Here is a 19,037-nt window from a genome sequence, read left to right on the forward strand (position 1 = left end):
GCTTTGTAGATAGTTCATCTGAGAACTATCGAAAAATTACATTTCAATGTGGGTAATGGAATCAGGATTTGGGCATCAAAGGATCCCCTTGTAGTAATTAATTGGCTTGACAAATGCTTTTTCCTTATTTTGAGATCTGGTGTTGCAGCTGTGTCATGAAACTGGGGGAGAGAGTGAGGCTGAGGATTTACATGTGCACTAAAGACATTTGTCTGAGAAGAGAATGAATTGTTTAACCCAGGAGCAGAGGCACACCAAGCAACCTGTAACCTACAAACCAGGCTGGAGACAAAGCAGTTTTAGGAGTTCTTTCTTCTGTAAAGGAACCTCAGTGGTTTAATTATGCTAGTACTTCTCTCAAATTTTGTAATTTCTCTTTGTTTTGCAGTGTTTTGTTTTGGTGTAGCTTCTAGGTTGAGTGTCTCAGCAATAGTCTGCAGAGTTGTGAGTTCTTAAACAAACAGCTTCCAAAGGAGGTCATATATAGGGATATTATGATCCCATTTTACATGTTTGTGTGAGGGGAGGGAGTCACTGACACGTGATACATCTTTGCTGTATTTGCAGCTTGTCTATGCAGCAGAATATACACGTGTACACCTTCAAGGCTCCTAAACTTGTTTCTTGCTCCTCAGCATATGGTCAGGTGAACCAGAACTTTGGGTTTACTGCCAACAGCATTTAGCACATCCATGGAGTTTACACTTACATTTATCTTGCTTTTGTCCTCTTGTCATCATTTTCTCAGCATTGAACCTTGCCTGCAACTGTGAAAAGATGCAAGTAGGGCAGCTGGGAGGCATCCCACGTTTTAGGATAGCACACCTAACAGTGAGGCACTGCAGACTCTAGTTAATGCCAGACGTGGCAACTACAACATGCCTTCCTGAAGGCATTGACATAATTCTTCTCCTTGTTATTTCCCTGCTGCTGGTGGCTGGGGTGTGAGAGCACACTTGCTTCTCGGCCTCTTTGCTTCCCATACCTGACTGTAGTACTGCAGTGCACTTTAATAGTTCATGTCTTGTGCTGGTTTGCCCTTCTGAAAATAACAAAGTTATACACAGGAGCTCTTTTTCTTTTGTGCTGTTTTTAACTGATTTGTGGCAGCAGATACACCTGTCAATTATATCTTGCTTAGCAATCATAAATAAAAAAAAATGCTTTGTTGCTTGTTTTATTAGAAATTATATGGCTATACAGAGTCTTGTAAAGTAATGATTGCAATTTTACTAAGTGTTGTCACTAGAAATTGGAGACTGGAAAAATACTTTTTGTACACTTTTCTAGTATGACAAATGACAATTACAGGACGTTGCAGCATGCATCTTGTGACAGCTCATTGCACTGCTGAGCGCTGCCAGTTGATTACAGGAATGTACTGGCGGCGGCAGCAGTAACAGAGTGGATGAATACAATATGCTGTATTTATCTAGTGCCTTTCATCAGTGATGCTTTTGACAGATAGACTGTCAGCACTTTGCACAACACTTTGCTTAATGGTAAAATATGGAGAAGCTCTCAGCAAGGCCCACTGCTGCCTAGCAGGGTGCCTTTCTGCAGAGCTGTGCTCAGCCTGGTTGTTGCAGGGTTTTATTCATCCCCAGCTACAGAGATTTTTATTTGTCCTTTATGAATTTTACAGCACATTCCTCCAGCCTTTCTAGGCCCATCTGAACTTCAGCCTGTCCTTGAGCAGGTGGCTGGTCCCTCCATGTCATGTCATCTGCAAACTTGACAGGAGGGTGCTTGCTTACCTCCTCCAAGTCATTGATTAAGACATGTCCCAGGTTAGACCTCTGGGGTACCTGTTAGCAGCCTGCAGGTGGGATATGCTGTGAGTCAATCAGGAATTTATCAAACCTGCTTTCCCACACAGCTGCCTAATGACCTTCCTTGGATACAAGAATACTGTGGGAGGCAGATAGGCAGGCTGCCTTGCTAAAGTTAAGGTTTACTATTCCAGTATTTCTAGTCTTGTCCACAAATGAAGTAATTGTAGTGTAGGAGGCAACCAAATTGGTCAGGCGTGACTTACTTTTGGTGAGTCAATGCTGAGTGCTGCCTGTCGTCTGCTTCTCCTTCATGTGCTCAGAAATGTGCTGAGAGGACTCACTCCATGAGGTTCTACTGCTGGTACTACAACCAGCAGTAATTCCATGAACATATTTTCTCACTTTCTTAATATAGTCTAGGTATTTTCTTTCTCCTGTAGCAAGGGATCTCCCTTAGCCTCCTTCACCTTGCAAAAGTTAAAGCAGGTGGCCTTGCAAGGACATGGGCCAGCTTTCCCAGCACACTCTGACTTCTATGGATCTAGTGATCCCAATCAATCCCTGCTTTGTCTGGTTGGGATTTACCTGACCACCTCCTGCTCATTGTTCATTGTCTTCTTGAACCCTGCCTGTAGTCACAAAGGGCTGGAAGACCTCAGTGAGGAAGAGTGAGGCAATGCAAGCATTGAGCACCTCAGCTTCAGCTCTGACTGCTATCCTCATCCACAGGGTCACACTCTTCTTGTTCAGCCTTTCAGTTCTGCAAAAGCTGTTCTTGTTACCCTTGAAATCCCTCGAGAGCATCCACTCTGACTGAATATTTCTAATGCCACCCAGAGATGCTAGGAAATGTTTCTAAACTCCTCCTTTGAAGATTATCCATGCTTCCACCATCTGTGTATTGTTTGGCGAGAGGAAGTACTTTTTGAAATTCTTAGTGGTTTTTTAGTAATTTCAAAGTCTAATAGATGATTGACTTGCTTTCCCTGGAGAAATCTACCTGGTGGCTATGTCTAGACTTCAGGACTGGCCTTTAAAATTTTATTAATCCTTATTTCAATATGTTTATTAAACTTAAGCGCATGACCTAAGTAGCTTACTTTTGTAACTCCCCTGACTGCCACTTTTTAAAATATTTACTGCTTTCCTTTTGTTCACTGGCTGTAAGGAGGTTTCACATTTTTTCTTACAGCTCAGTCATTTTATATTTAATATTTCAGCACTCATACATGTTTATCTGGACTTGATAATTTATTTATTTTTTTTACTATTCAGTTGCAAACTGACCACAGTGCTTATTGTCCTAATGCCTTCGTCTACCAGGGTCTCATATTTTTCCTCATAGAACAGGGCACTTCTTATTGGTATTGTTGTATTGGTAGAAGACCAATACACTTGGTTTCAGGAAATGTTATGTGTAGCATCTCACCTCTGATGATTCCATATATGTACAGGTTTTTTGCAGGTTCCCTGTTTAAAAGGAATGCAGTCTTGTTGGAGAAAGTGAGATGATTTGAGGGTTTTTAATACCATTAGTTATTTACTCCTTACAATTACATATATGCCTTCCTTATAATTACTATATGTTATCTGACTAGAATTTAGTTCTTGGTCAATGTTTTTCTGAGCCCTTTATGTCTAAATTTCAAAGGATTTCTTTTTTACTCAGCCCTTGCCATTGATCTCTATTGATTTCTCCTTTTCCTGCCTTCTGTTTTGTTTGTGGCATCCATATGCTGTGAGATGTCATTACTGTTTTCTTCAGTGCCATCCTCACAACACCTAAGAATTTAATTTTTTCCTAGCCCTGCGCCACAGGGTCATGTGCACTAGCCTTCATATTTATATTTTTTTGGAAATACAGCTTAGAATTTGATGAGTTTCCTACGTTGCTGTTTGCATTTTCTGTGTCTGCAATAAACTTTTACAATTTTCTATTGCTTTCTTTAAGACAGCATTGAGCTCCTTGACTGTCCTTACATGTCATCCACTAGATTTGTGCAGTTTATACACAGTTAATTTGTGCTGGGAAAGCTATAACAGGTTTTAAGCAGTAGACATACTGCAGTAGTTACTTTGAAATTTTAATGAGTGCCATTAAAGAATCAAAGGTACGGGAGAACAATCCTACAGGAAGGGAAAATAAAGGCCAAGAGGTAAGGAAAGTTTAAATGTTTCTAATATACAGTTTTTAAGTTCAAAGCAAGTTTGGTTGACCAGACCCCATCTGGGATGCTTTAGAAACTTCTAAAATGGTTTATTTCTTTTGGTTTATAGAAAAGGGTAAGAGTAGATAACATGTAAAGCAGAACAGATTTGTTAGACTAAGTAACATGAACTGTGATAACATGAAAATATGATGAAAAAGCAATTCATGAAAGTACAACAAAACTGTTCTTATTGCTGAAAATAATACAGGATGTGACCTATGAGATGGATGCACAGCTCAGTGCAGGAAAACATGGATTAAAGTCTCCCTCATCTCTTTCTCTTCCCTGACAACTCAGGTCTCTGCAGGATCTCTCGAGGCAGACGGATATTCCTTACGGCACTGTCCTGGACTCGGCCGTGTACGAGCACGTGCGGGTGAAAGGGATGAACCCCTTCGAGAGGGACAGCATGTATTCCCAGATGTGGAGGATGATCAACAGGAGCAACGGCTCCGAGAACAACGTCCTGGAGTCCACTGCAGGCATTCAGAAGGTACTGGCACCCTTCCTTTATGCTTCCCACTGGAGATGCTCTGTAAACGGTAAATGGTATTTACCAGTGTTTTTATAGGAGATGGCTGTGTTTGTAAGGGTGCAGTGGGAACGGGAACACTGGACTCAGAACCCCAGAACACAAGGCACTGAATATCTTTTGTTGCAGTCTTCCAACACTGAAAATCCTGGCTTTCTGTTGTAGCTCTGTGTCATGTTTGTTTTGAGAGAGGAAGGCAGGAATGAATGATTTGGCTTTAAAAAGAGTCTCACAAACACATTCTGTAGTAGGTTTAGCACTGGAAAAACACTTTGAGAGCCCTTTGTAGGCACATTTGTGAATGCAGTAGTTCCCTCCTAAATTCTGGCTGACAGCTGCAGCTTTTATAGAAACACCAGTCCATGAAAGGATTCATTATAAGAGTCAATATAGGTTTATGAGTGACTGTGAACAAGCTTCCCCCCTACCACTGTATCTTTATATTCAGACTTCAAATCAAAGAAATATCATATTTTGATGACTTTATTTTGAACTTCAATATGTGATGATTTCTTACAGAAAATATCCATGAATTGTGTGTTTACATTGTTACAATCTCAATTTAGAGACTTCTAAAAATCCAGGTGAACTCTGTTTTATTGTCTCCACCAAAATCTATTGGCCAGGAAAACATGACATTTCTGATGCTCTCACTCTAGTAACAAGAGAAAAGAGTATATTAAGAAGAATGATGAAATCACTGGTGAGTTCTTGATAATCAAAAACTGAAAAATAACAATTATTTGGAGTTTTAAAAATCCCCAATCCAACCTCTATATAACCAAGATCATATTTTCTCCTCTGAAGGACTAAACAGCATAAAAAAGAGGCAGGAGAGGTCCTGGGGAACTGCACTTTTGAAACCCTTTTAGATAAAGTCATAAGCTGAAAGAGCAAGAAAAAAAGGTCTGAAGATTTATTGGCTAGAGGAAATTGCTTTTTTTGAGAGAACATATTTTAGCTCAGCTTGTAAGTGGCTGATAAAGCTGGGATTTGCCTTTTGTATATATTAAAAAAAAAAAACAACAAAACCAAGAACCTTCCCTCTTTCTGGTTTCCCTTCCCAAGTTATAAAATGAGTTTCAGAAGGATCAAAAACCAAAGTACATCAAACATAACTGTGTTTACTAACAGTTTTTAGCTTGAAAAACCAAACAAAAGGTATATCCTGCTGGCAGGTAATTCCAGATTACAGTCACTGAGTTTTCATTCCTGGAAACTTGGCAGTTGCTGTCCTAAAACCCATAAAACCAGAAACATCCAAGTTCTTAATTACCCATGCTTTTGCTTCCCAGGAATAGGCAAATGATGATGTTAAAAAGCTAAATTATGTCAAGCGTGTGCCTACCTTTTTCTTCCTTGTAAATTTCTTCAATTTACAGGAAGAAATGAAACAGAAAAAGATTATTTGCCAGCTGCTGTTCACCAGAAGCTTTTTTACAACAGGGAAGTTGTAGCTGGCCTGCTCAGGAAGAAAGCTGCATGAAGAAAGTGATGTTAAAAGCTAATCTTAGGCAAGGAAAACAAATATTTTAAAAGGTATCTGATAAAAGGCAGAGATTATAATCTCTGTAACACATTTCAAAAAAAGAAAACATTTCAGAAAGAATTCATGGGTCCCCTTGGCCTACTTATATGCTTCATAATGCTTTTCAGGGTCTTTAATGAATTTAACTGGCCACATCAGAGCTATTAACCTCATTATTACCCTGGGCAAGATACACCAACAGGTCTTCCTCTGTGCCTCATTTGGTTTCTCCCATTCATCAGCACTAAAGCGTGCTTGAAGAGCAGTTTGTCCAGGCTGTGCAAGAGCATCACCTCAGCAAACCTTCCTGGAGTGCCAAGTGAGACAGCAGAGACTTAATGGGTGCTCCAAACAGCTACAGGGACTTCCACTCAGCTGAGAAATGATCGTGAAGGGATTGGGATAGGAGGGAGAGGTATGCAGGGTATGCAGGGATGCAGTGGATATTTCCATCTTTAACAGCACCCCTTGCTGCACCACCTCAGAGGTTAAACCAGGTTTGCAAGGAGCCTTCAGAGAAGATGCTTCCCAAAATATTTTTGTAAAATCCTAAAAGTTCTTCAGTTTTGTCTTGCTTTTATTCTGACAACTCCAGTGGAGCTGGCACTATTTTATTGTGTGGAAAGTAGCAGTCTAATGCTAATGTATATATAAACAGGGGGAAGAGGAGAGGGGCCAACCACTGATTCACTCAGCACCTCACCCCTCTCACTCAGCAGGACTGCCTGCTTGCTGCACCGGTGTCTTTGTGTGCAGTGGCACCTGTGTGAGTGCAAATACAATACAGCCAAATGACAGTGATTGCACAGTCCCACTTTAAATCAGGCATTCTGCTGCTTTGACCTGCTCTTCCTGGCAGGAGGGCAGGGCAGGCAAGAGAAATAAGATGGGAAGATCATGCCATTGTAAGTTTTCAGGTTCTGATATTTATTGGTCCTGTTCCTCTCATAAATCAGGTGTATACGTATCACCGTGTGTGCTCCTGTTCCATCCATAGCAAACAGCTATAAATACCACAGGTCCAGCTAGAGAGCAGCTGGATAGATTTACCCTGAAGAGAGAGCAGTTTTAAACAGGTCTCAAACAGCAGAAAGCCTGAAAAGTACAGGCACTTTAGATATTTTCTTCCACTTATTGTCTCTTCCTTTCTCAAAAGGCAGCAAAAAGCTGTTGATGGTCTGAATTTAAGGTAGGGAAGCACTCAGTTATTTGTCTTCCTGCACCTTCAAATCAAAATGGATGGGGAGGTAGCTGTATTTTTATATAAGCTGGGATTATTCTGGAGAATATTCACTTTTATCTTCTCTTTTTCTATATTATTCCTGAGTGTTTCATGTGTCTCAATTTGATTTTCCTTTTTTTTGCATAGGTTATGAAATATGCATCTCATTCTGTCCTAGGAATCTCTATTTTTGTGGAAGTTATTTATTCGGAGAGGATTTACGGAGGCCCAAGTCATGCCTGCTTAAACATTCATTGAGGACTCCAAGAAAAATCATTTAAGCTTAAAGATATCACATTACATACCTCTTTATGTCTTCTTAAAAAGCACATTACCCTGCTTAATCCTTTACAAGCACCACAGGCTTTCCTATCCTTGGAACTATTCCCATTTAAAATATAATGAAACGCTTCTATTGTGCCCCTGTCTGCTCTTTCTTCCCTGGAGTATAATAGTGCCTAATGCCCTATCCTACCCACCTTGTTCCTCTGAACATGATACCATAGCCTACAGCATCTTCATTTTTCTCAGTAGCACAGAGTGGAAAATTCCTTTCCCAGGCAGAATCTGAGTGCTTTTGAAACCTCTTCTGTCTATTTAACTCTATCTGCAACATATTTAGCTGCTAGGAAACTTGTGAATTATTGTCAGGTGAAATAATGCTTCTGGATGGTGCATTAAGAGAAATTCCTTGCAGGCTCGTAGTACTTCCTTTTCAACTTGCTCACAGTATCAAAAGGAATTTGGTCTTGAGATTTGGATTTCCTTGTGATCCTAATTGCAATGCCAGTGGAAGCATGCAAGGTCGATTTTTTTCCCTGGACACCGTGGATGGCACTTTTACCCTCCTGAAAATACTGTAATAGTAAAAATGTTTATTAATATACCATAACAAAACTCTGCTGAGATTATCTGTATTGGGAAGAAGGGGTAATAACAGTTTGTAATTCTGTGCTAGAACAAATTGTTAATAAATGACCATGGATATGCTTAATTTGTTTACAGCAGTAGCAACATCATGAAGACTTAACTTGATGGGCCAAAACCCCTCCTGAATTAATAAATTATCCTGATATACTCACAAATTTGCCATTGGAATTGCCATTCTTGTAGCAGATTTACTGACTGCTTCACAAAAAATCTAGTTAATGTGTAGTGCACACATCTTTGTTGTGAACATGTCTGGCCATGGAGCAGGCCAATAAGAGCACACTGAAAGCAAAAGAGAACCAAGACAGACTTTTGGGATATTGGATGTGCACCACGATTCAGCAGTTTGGCAGTGGCTAAGAAAGGGACAGGAAGCAGAAGGGGTGAGAGCATATGAAAATGCAGTGACAGTTCTCCAGTGTATCTCAGTTCATGACCAGGGGATCGGCTGCACTATACAGCTGTGGGATAGAAGGCTAATTATCAACCCAGACACCAGTTCCCTGATTCCCCTCTGCCTCTGGAACCAATGCTTCTTGGTCAGATGAGAGGTTCTGTGTCTGCTCTATGAGTAATAAGGTTGACAAGTACCCTTAGGACCTTGATGTGTTCAGTCCTGCAGCTGAAGGTGCAGTTTGGCTATTTTGTGATTATTGCCTCCTGCGCAGTCCATGATTTGGAGCTGGCAGGTGCCTTGCAGTACCAAAGGCACTGACTGCCCTTACTTTGCATTATCGTGGACGGTCTGGCTTTTTTTTGTGCTTTTTCCCCCCCCCCCCCCAATAATTCTGTGTATCTTTACTGCCATATCTGGGGCTTTTAAAAGCTTACAGCAGTGATAAAAATTAGAATCCTTACCAGAAAGCACTACAAACACAGTATAGCGTTACTTTCAGGCATTATCAAAAGGCCAGTAGCTATCTGGGTTAGCTCAGGAGCTCAGTGTGTTTGGGAAGTACAATAACTGGTCTGTGACAGTTAACAGAGCATGAAGCAGATTCTGTGCATAGCTTTAAAAACTAAATGCAAAACTTTTCCTAACACCACATTTTTCTCAGAATTCAGGATATGTTTATCAAAAGGTTTGCTCTCCCTTACCAACCCTTCTGAGTCTATAATAAAGTCTGATATAACTTTGACTTTCTAGACAGTTTTCACAGGTTTTATCTAGAGTAGAACACCTGTAAAAGTTATTTTCTGCAGAGTTGGGCTTTATTCAAAGGAATGGGTAAGTCAAAGTTTGAGTTAGCCTACATAGCAAGAAATGGATTTACATGGACATGTGCTCATTAAGCAACTAAGTGAGCCAACTATTGCTGTGTTCTTTTGTCTCCAAAGTTTTCTGGAAGGTTTATCTGAGTTCATCTTCTCCTGTTTCATCTTACATGCTACTGAATGTACCTCATCTTTTTTGCTCTCCCTGAAATGCTACCCCAGTTACTCCTGACTTCTCTTCAAAGGTCAGTCTGTGTACGTCCCAGTCACTTCAACAACCTCAGATGTCACTGGCTGCTGTCCTGCTGCACTGCTGTGCCATTCTACCTTCCATGTAGAAGGAAGGTAGAATGTCTTTGCTTGCTCTGTCTCTCATCTCTCAGTTTTATTGGAAAACTTTCCAGAGCTGTTCTGCAACTTTTGTGGGCCATCCTACATCCAGGACCATAGTCTTTTCCATCTATAACTTATGACTGTTCCTTAAGTCCAAACAAATTGAGTCCACAGAGGCAGCTTGGAGTTTCACTTCTCTTGAACTGAGCTGAGCTTCTTTCATCTGAAATAAAATTTTTGTGTTTTCCTCTGCTGTTTGTGCCTGACAAGTTAGTTCAACATAAAGTGTACAGAAGCTGACTTCATTATCTTAATTTTCTTTCTATTACTGGTGTATCTTAAGTATCTATAACTAAGTCTTGCCAATTTACTTTCCATATCATGTCTGTGATTTACCCATATGTCCTCCAGCCTCTCATTTCAGTAGCTCCCATTCTTATTTTCAGGGGCCTCTATAAAGAATTCCTTTTGCATTTAGTTCCATTGAAAATGCTCTTGGATTTAAAAGAAAAAACAACAAAAAAAAGAAGTTGCCTTGACTTTCAAGGCCTTTCATGGTGAATTCTGACTCTCCCTGCAGCTTTCTCATTTCTGAATTGGAAATCATTTGTGTGAGCTTCCAGTGCAACTCCTTTTTCAAGCAAAGTATCTTTATGCTTTCTCTAAGGACCCTTCTGTAAGGTATGTTTTCCCTCCAGACGGTAGTCGTGTCTTTCCTTCAAACTCCTTAATGCTCCCCTTTGTTATTACACTAACAAAAACCTTGACAACCCGGTCTCTGGTGTGCTATGATTGCTACCCATCAACTGAGCAGCTCTGTTTTGTTGCTTCTTTATGCTCTTTCCCTCCCTTTGGTTTATTTTACAGCTGCCAAATCAGAAGGGAGAGAGGAACACACATGATAACCATCTAAATACTGGCAAAGATGGGGTGTGGGGGAAACCAAAGAACTGCTGTACCCCAGAACGAACTGAATTAATGAACACCACCATTATCAGATGAATAGTATTTGTCAAAAAACAGCCTCTCTGTGCCTGATCTTTCAGCCTTCATCCTCAAAGGAGAGCTAAAGGCTAACTTCAAAAGATGAGCATGGGAACTAAAAGTTCTTAAGAGTCTGATACAATAAGAAAATAGGGAAAGAATACAATTTTATTGGGCAATTTCTCCTTGTTATTTCTCAGCTTCTCCAGATTCAATGATGCCAGCTACGTATTTCTTTTGAATGCTCTCATTGATTAGCAACAACATCATTGCATTAATCTCAGAGGCAGTTTTCTAATCTTGAAGTTTTCTGCTTATTTTCAGATGCTTGTTTGCCTGAAAACTTGGTTATTTAGGGCTCTCCCCACAGATATATCCTGTCTTCTGTTCAAAGATAATTATCTCTTGAAACCTTGCTTCGCCTTGACTCGGTCCAAATTAAGAAAAAATATACTCTCATCATGTGTAACTTGATGTCTAATTCAGGTGTCCAAGTTTCTTTCCTTGCTATTGTAGACAGGCAATTTTGTTCTCTGGAAAATGGTCAGGAGTGCCTAAGATGGCAACCTATTTTTCTTGGTGGCTTATTTTGTACAAATAGTTTGTTACCAAACTAAGATCATGTTCCATGACTAGAAATGGCAATAAAAATAAGAAACAGCAAAATATACTCTGAGGAACTAATTTTGCTTCAGTCCTGTAGAATTGCATTTTGCAGAGAGCTGAGTCCAGACTTTTCAGCTGGAGAAAGGATAGATGACAGTCCTTTGAGGAGTTAACATGGGATGGGGAAGTGATCCTTCATCCTGATGGCCAAATGTAAAGCTCAGTACTTCACAACTTAGCCTATCTCTAACCCTACAGTCATCATCTTATGGGGCAAAAGAGTCCAGAGAGGAAAACTGATTCCTTTGTGAGTGGACATTTCACCTGATGTTTTTCTTAGTAGAACTGGACTAATTAAGATGGGCTCATGAGTAAAACGTCTGGAGTGCATCCCTGTCCTGATGACAGGAACACAACTCTGTAAGAGTGTAGGGGCAGGCCCAGGGTGCACTGCCAGCCATTTGCTCTTAAATAATCCTCAGGCACGTGCCAAAAAGTAGAACTTATTGTGTGTTAGTAGAAGTAATTGTGTGTGAAATAGCCCCCAGTCTCCAGCTCTTTAGATAACCCAGTTGAGATAACAAATAGGAGTTTGGTGTTTTGTTTTGGTGTTGGTTGGTTGGGTTTTTTGTTATTTCTGGATATGTCTGATAGGTAGGGAAGGTGAGAACACATAACTCTGATGGCGAGGTTACCTCGACCACCACATGTGGAGTAACTGCTTGTGGATTCCTGTGTGAGGACTTTTATCTTTTGGTGCCTTTTTTCTGGTGCTGAGAACTTTGGGAATTGCTGCCAGACTGGTATGTATCCCCATTTGTTCCCATGGTCCTATCACATCTGAATGCCATAGTCCCAAGCATTATATATGGCAGACTTTAAATTTCTGAATAACTAAGCAGCATGAATGCTGCTTTCCTTTGCACTGACAGGTGGTTAATTGCAGAAATACTGAGTTCTGTCCTGAAGCTGGGATTTTTACAGGATTGAAAATTTTAGAAGGTATCAGGGAGTAAGAAAACTAACAATTAGGAAATAGTTTAAGAAAAAGGGTGCATTTTCAATCAGTGGTCGTAAAAGCTGAGCATGAGTATGTCAGGATAATACTCGCAGGAATTTTTTTTGCTAGTATTATTTGTTGCCTAATTTCTCTGAGCTGGTCACACTCTGTTAGGGAGCCACCTGTTAGAAAGGACAGTATAAACAGAAAAGGATGCTGGATCCACCCCTACAAATGAGCAGCTTAGTTTGTGCATATTCACATCTAACAGAGCAATGCTGTTGTCATATTCTATAAAAGAAAAGGTTTGCGAGTATTTAGTAGGTGATGAGTGCATTTATTATGCATTAGCATGGGAGAGATCTGAAAGAGGAACAGCTCTCCTGGGTGCTGTTACAAACCATCTCCTGAGTAACACACAGGATTTATTAAAGAGTAACAGACTTGAAATGTCTTCACAGATATATTTGTAGCAAAATGGAAGTTCTGCTGCGTGTCGCTCTCTCAATTAAAATCAAAGTTTATCTGCTGGAGGGGCCAGGAAGGGTTTGGGAGATGGAGATTCTTTGGGGCAGAAGGATACTGAGGGGTCAGTTTTGTAAGGTCTCAGTTGTTTTTCGGGCCCTGCTGCTAGAGTGATACTGGTTCTGGTGTGGCATCTTACAGTGAAAACATGCTGTATATATATAATGAAAAAGCAATGCAAGGAAACTTTTGCTAGATAATAAATGTTTGTAACTTTTTCCAACCCATAAATCTACCCCAATACTGTTGCTAAAATTTTTTATGTTACCTTCCCAAGATCTTCAATCTATGGCACTGCCTTGGCAAAAAAGGTTATCACCAACAGCTTTAAATGACCAAAAACTGTGTGATGAGCAAGCTGTGCTGAGGTGCCTCAGTGCACTGAACCTCCTCCTGTGTCAGCAGCTTGTGGAGGGATATTCCCTTCTTTGGATTTTTGAGTAGCATGTACATTGCTTTTTATTAAACCAGAGGGACTTTTGGTGGAAGTTACAAACTCCCAGGCATGTTTTCCTAGTGTGGTCACATCAGATATGGGCCATGTTGGTGCAACATGTAGGGAAGCAAAACTTGGGATGAGCAAAATGTCCTACTTGAAGTTATTCTTTTACTTTTTAGGTAACTTCTTGCTGATATTTTCCTATAGGAGGGTGACAAAAGATCTGTGCAGTTTAACAAACACACATTCTCTTTTCTAAATCTAGTTCCAGATCCCTTTCTAAAAAGCATCAGTGGAAAATTTCTGTCAAAAATTGCTATGTCATTTTGTATTATTGTTATCCTAAGAAAGAAAAACTCTACAAAATGCCTGACAAAGAAGAGTAGTTTGGCATTTGGAGCACTCCTGTTTGGCTACAGGGGACATGCAAGTTATCAGGCATCTGTTATTCTGGTCCTGTGAGCTCTTATTCTCCGTTTTATCTCCATTAACTTAGTGCTTTTCCTGCAGAGGTTCTGTAACATTTCTAGGTTCATGAAGATTAATAACACCACCTTCCCGAGAGTGTCTGGGGACTACAGAGACTCCTACGCAGACCCAAGCAACCTCTGCTTGTTCTTTTCCTTCTGAATTCTCACTTCACTTTGTTTCCTCCCTCTTACTTTTTCATTTGTCTGCTTTTTGACCCTCTGTCCCTTCTGTTTGGATAACAGCTACTCCAACTTTTCCCCAGCTCTCTAATTCCTTTCTTCTTTCCACCCTTCACCTCTCCACAGTGTTACACATCCCCTTTTTTATCTCCATCGGCTTACAATGTTTCACTGTTGATCTGTGCAGCAATTTCCATTTGCAATCAGATGAAGCATTCCCAAGTCCTGACTGTCACTTTGAAGCCCAGTTGCAGGCTCCCAGCGTGGTGGGCTGCTCTGGGGATGTATCACACACAGACAAGGGAAATGCAGACTCTGTCTCACGATCAATAGATGGAGGCAGGAGAGCGCACTTGCTGCAGGCACAGAACTCGGTAGTGTGTTCCCTTTCTTGCTTAAATGTTTCCAGCTATCATTTCTGTGTATCAACGTATTTTAATAATACCCAAGTACTTTGTGATGCATTAAAAAATGCAAATGATGGGATTGAATGGCAGGTTGTTTAAAGGATATATACAACAGAAAAGAGAGGAATAGAAATAATGAGAAAGAGTGCATTTTATACATCCCCTGTGTTCCAGCCTTAAAGTGTGACTTTGCAAGGCTGCAAGTCTAAAATCATGAGAGAAGCATAAGAGGTAACAGAGGGATCTTGTCTGATGTTTTTGGAGCTCCTATACCAATCATTCATAAAACAGTTTTGATAGATTTAGGTAATTTCTGTTCAACAACTTGATACTAAACAAACAAAATATCTGTTCCAGAGACCAGCAAATGCAATTGCAGTGAGTAGATCTGTAGGAAGTCTCCACTGTAGGACACTTAATAGTGCCTCATGAAATGATTCTGAATTTTTTCCTTCTAATACACTTACATCTGGAATTCATAGAAAGGAAAAAGTGGAGAGATAAAGGCAGCCTGCATCTTTCAATATCATCCATGAATAGTCAGTACATTAGTAAACATACTGGTAGGCAATGACATGCTAGTGAAGTAATAAGAATGGCACAGGAAAATTAAATTGCAAAGTAAAAAGCACTAGTAGAATACTTGGGAAAATCAACTTTTCTAGTCTTTAACGTATATAATCATCGAGCCTCTAAGTATCAGAAGATATCATTAAAACAGATGATTGCTTTTAAAGTCATCCTAGTCTCAAAACAGGAGAGTTTAAGATACTATGGAGAGAAATAAAATGCAAAAAAGAGCAATTTTTCAAATACAAAAGGGGAGCCCTGTGCATCTCCAAGGTGGTGGTTGTTTTACAAGCTCTGGGTCCATGCTTCTAAACACCTGTATGCATTTGATTGCACATAGAAGTTTTACAGCCAGAGAGATCTCTAATATCTAATCTGAAAACAGGTCTGGTCTGGGAGATAAGACACTGAGCAGACTTTTGCTGCTGGCTGCTTTTTGACAGTCATTTCAATATATATAGTGGGAAATATTCTAGTAAAACTGCATTTTGTTGTAATATAGAATTTTATTGACTTATATCAATCAATCCAACTTATTAATTTATTCACAGTGTTAGGAGTAAAAAAAAAATATGTTGTTTAAGGAGGGAGAGGGAAGAAAGAGGACCAGTTTGAAGCAGATCAGGTGGTCAAACTGGACAGTTGTTACACAAAAGTAATTGCCAGAACCTATGATTAACTTTTGTGGGATTAAACCATACTCATGCCAACAAAATCCTGACTTTGGGGTGTAGGGGGTTATTTCTTTAAAGGATAATTACAGTAAGCAGAAAGTCTCCTCTGCACAAGTTGTCAGGCTGCACCATGATCTGGTGTCACGGTGTGAGCAGAGACTCTTGTGGGTGCTTTGATTTTCTGTCCTTATTGCCAGGTACGCAAGTGGGCTTTCCTGAAGTGTGTCAACTAAAAACAAAGCTAAACTCCTTCTGTTAAATATGCAGAATGTTTCCTTAGGTTGAGGAGTTGTTATAATTGGGGGTTTCCCACCATTTATTCTCTTTAGTTAAATTGCTGTCAAGCAGTTTATGTCTCCTTGCATTTGAATTAGGTGGCGGGGTTGTCCAGTTTGAAAATGTAACTACAATAAATGAGTTTCTTTTCAAGAGCCAAGCTATGGGAGGAGAGGATTAAAGTGCCATGTGGAGTATTTTAAGAAGCATTTTAACCAGGCTGTAATCACATATCATTCTTCTATTCTTTTGCATAAAATAACTGCTCTAGATAGGCTGCACAACTCCCTTCCTGAATTACAATGGCAGGAGAGAGTTGTTTACTATTCGCAGCTCTAAAGCTTTCCTGCTGCATGGGGGCTGATTGGTGTTTATGGCTGTTTGCAGGAGGGCTATTTAATCAAATAAAACAGACCCCATTCCCCGCTGAATGTAAGAGAGGGAGAGATATCAATCCCAGGGGCTGGATCAAGATGGGTGGAAAACACAATGCATCTGTAATGAAAAACCCAGTAGATAAGCAGCTGTATTATAAAAGTCTGTAAGAGTTCTGGTCATAGCATCAATCAAAGGGTAGAAGATTGTGTTGTTTTATCTCTCTGACCTCGGAACAGGATTTCCTTGTAACGCAGCCATGGTTTAACTCCAGCCGGCATCGCAGCCCCACAGAGCCACTCTGTCACTTCCCTTCATTTCAGGATGGGGGAGAGAACCAGCAGAGCAAAAGTGAGAAAACTCATGGCTTGAGACAAAGACAGTGTAATAAGTAAAGAGAAAGCCACACAAGCAATGAAAGCAAAACATGGAATCCATTCTCCACTTCCCACGGGCAGGCAGGTGTTCAGCCATGCCCAGGAAAGCAGGACTCGTGTAATAGGTACTTGGGAAGGCAAGCACCATCACTCTGAATGTCCCCCTCTTCCTCCAGCTCTGTGTGCCCAGCATGATGTCACATGGTGTGGGGTATCCTTGGCTCAGCTGTACCAATTGTGCCCCCTCCCAACTCCTCCTACACCCCCAGCCTCCTTGCTGGTGGGGTGGTGGGAAGAGCAGAAAAGGCCTTGACGCTGTGCAAGCTGTGTTCAGCAGTAATGAAAATATCCCTGTGCTACTGACAACAGCACAAATCCAAAACACAGCCCATACTAGCTACTGTGAAGAAAATTAAATATCCCAGTCAAAACAAAGACAAATACTTTTCTAGCAAGAATTCTCACCCTGTAAGTAAACAAATCTAGGACATGGCACCTTCCCATTAGTGAGTCTTGTCCCTGACTCTCTCTAATACAAATTCCCAGGGAACCTCTAAATTTCTCTTCAATCTTCCATTCAGTTCTGGGTGCAGTTCTTTAATACTCTGTTTTATGAGATACTGGTGGCCAGGACAAGTCTTGTTGTGGTACTGCAACATAACTTGGCCCAAAATGCTCTGAATTTGTTACCTCTGGAAGACCCTGAAATACTTTGTGTCCTGCAGAATGGAGAAATGGGATGGCCTTGCCTTCTAAACTGCATGTGGTCATAAAGATGTGACAAACTCAAGTTTGAAAATCTTTACATTTTGTTTCATACCTGGCAGGAGTTCTGAGCATGGTGTTTTATGGGGCATTCAAGTATGCACTTTAAAGCTGCTGGACTGGGCATCTCAATGGGTACAAGTATCCTGTCACCTTATTCATGGGTTTTTACTGAGAACTGGAGCAAGAGAGGACACCGGTCTGCTCATCCCTCATACAGGGGAGGCCCACAGCTACTGCATGCTCAAAAGCAGAAATTGGCATAAAAAAAATTAGGTGGTTATCAGCAGCAGTACCTTCGGGATTAAAATTTTTCCCAAGCCATATCTTTACATCTAAGTTGTTGTATGAATCTCTTGGAGTCCAAACGTTGTGTTTCACGGCATAGTCAGGAGGCAACACACAACCGTGTTAGGTGCACATCGGGCAGGTGTAAACAGCAAAAGCAGGAAAGTTTCCTCACAAAAGGAAAATGTGAGCATCAATTAATGAATATTTGCTAAGTGCTTCCAGTCCTTCAGATTATGCTATTATTAAACTGAACATCTTTGATTATGCTATGGCTGTACTGAAAGCTAAATGAAGAAGCTGTTTTTCTTTAAACAGTATCTTACTCTTGATTAGAGTGATCATTAAATCGTTTCAGATCTAACAAAGTGAGCAGCAGATGGAACACAGCAAAGACAGCAGAAAAATATGAGATTTCAGAAGAGAATCAAACCAGGCAAACCCAGAATTAATTCAAAAGAGCTTATACTAAAATTCTGGCTAATATAATGACATTTGCCGTATGTTCGTAAATTACAACAGTTGTGGAAAATACTGAGGGTATTATTTTGCCTTTTGATAGATGCCAATAACAATCTTGAGTTAGAGAATTGTACTTCTGAATACATCCTCTCATGTGAAGTGATGAGAATCTCCCCACCTTTTTAGACACTATAGTGATTTTGAAAAATCTAAATAAAGTTTAGTGGAGTGGAAATATCAGCCAAGCATAGAGCTAAAGATTACATAAATTTGTTGCATCTGATGGATTTTGCTATGCTTCTTGCTGTACCTCTCTTTTCCCAAACTAGTGTCCTGCTTTTCAAGATCTTGAATTGCCCAATTCAGCCTCTAATCAGCTGGCTTTTCCACCTTCCTCAAACATCCCATCAAAGGTTTTCTCTTTCTACCACACCCTTTCTGGTATCTTCAAAGTTAATTTCTCCCTACATCCAACATGAAAAATATTTAGCTCAAATTTGGCATCCATTGAAAACAGTCAGTGGTAGACTCCAGCTCAATTTGTATTTCCATCCACCAACTGGAAGTTGACTGGGCTGCTGCAAACACTGAACAGAATCACAAAGGGAAAATCTCATGACAGCAAGAATTATTTTACATAACAGTATATCATATCCATTCCTGGCTGAAGGAAGAAAAATCACAACAAATAACAGAGAAGCTTACAGAAGGGGTTTTTTTAAAATTTCTTTCTAATAGTAGTCCAAGGCCTGGTGATTTCTTCAGTCCCCATAGAGTTTCAGATGGTACACTTTAGGACTGATACTGCATCAAAGTGTACTGTATCCTTTCAGGACTTATACTGCACACCTCCTGTACAGCTTTCAGTTTATTTTAGTTGTAACTACTCCATAA

The 19,037-nt window shown here is 40.2% G+C and overlaps 1 protein-coding gene across 2 annotated transcripts in view; it reads left to right on the forward strand.

The window, feature by feature from the left end:
* The window catches only part of GRID2 (glutamate ionotropic receptor delta type subunit 2), a 673,180-nt gene that overhangs the window by 578,369 nt on the left and 75,774 nt on the right, over positions 1–19,037 (forward strand). For both annotated transcript variants that reach the window (XR_004496988.1, XM_015625795.2), the window contains exon 13: positions 4,283–4,478. Coding sequence is in view for 1 of the 2 variants with exons in the window: in XM_015625795.2 (XP_015481281.1) it covers positions 4,283–4,478 (196 nt within the window). In the remaining variant the exon portion in view is untranslated. The remainder of the gene's footprint in view (positions 1–4,282; positions 4,479–19,037) is intronic.

Source organism: Parus major, chromosome 4 (assembly GCF_001522545.3).
Source record: "Parus major isolate Abel chromosome 4, Parus_major1.1, whole genome shotgun sequence".
Taxonomy (NCBI): Eukaryota; Metazoa; Chordata; class Aves; order Passeriformes; family Paridae; genus Parus; species Parus major.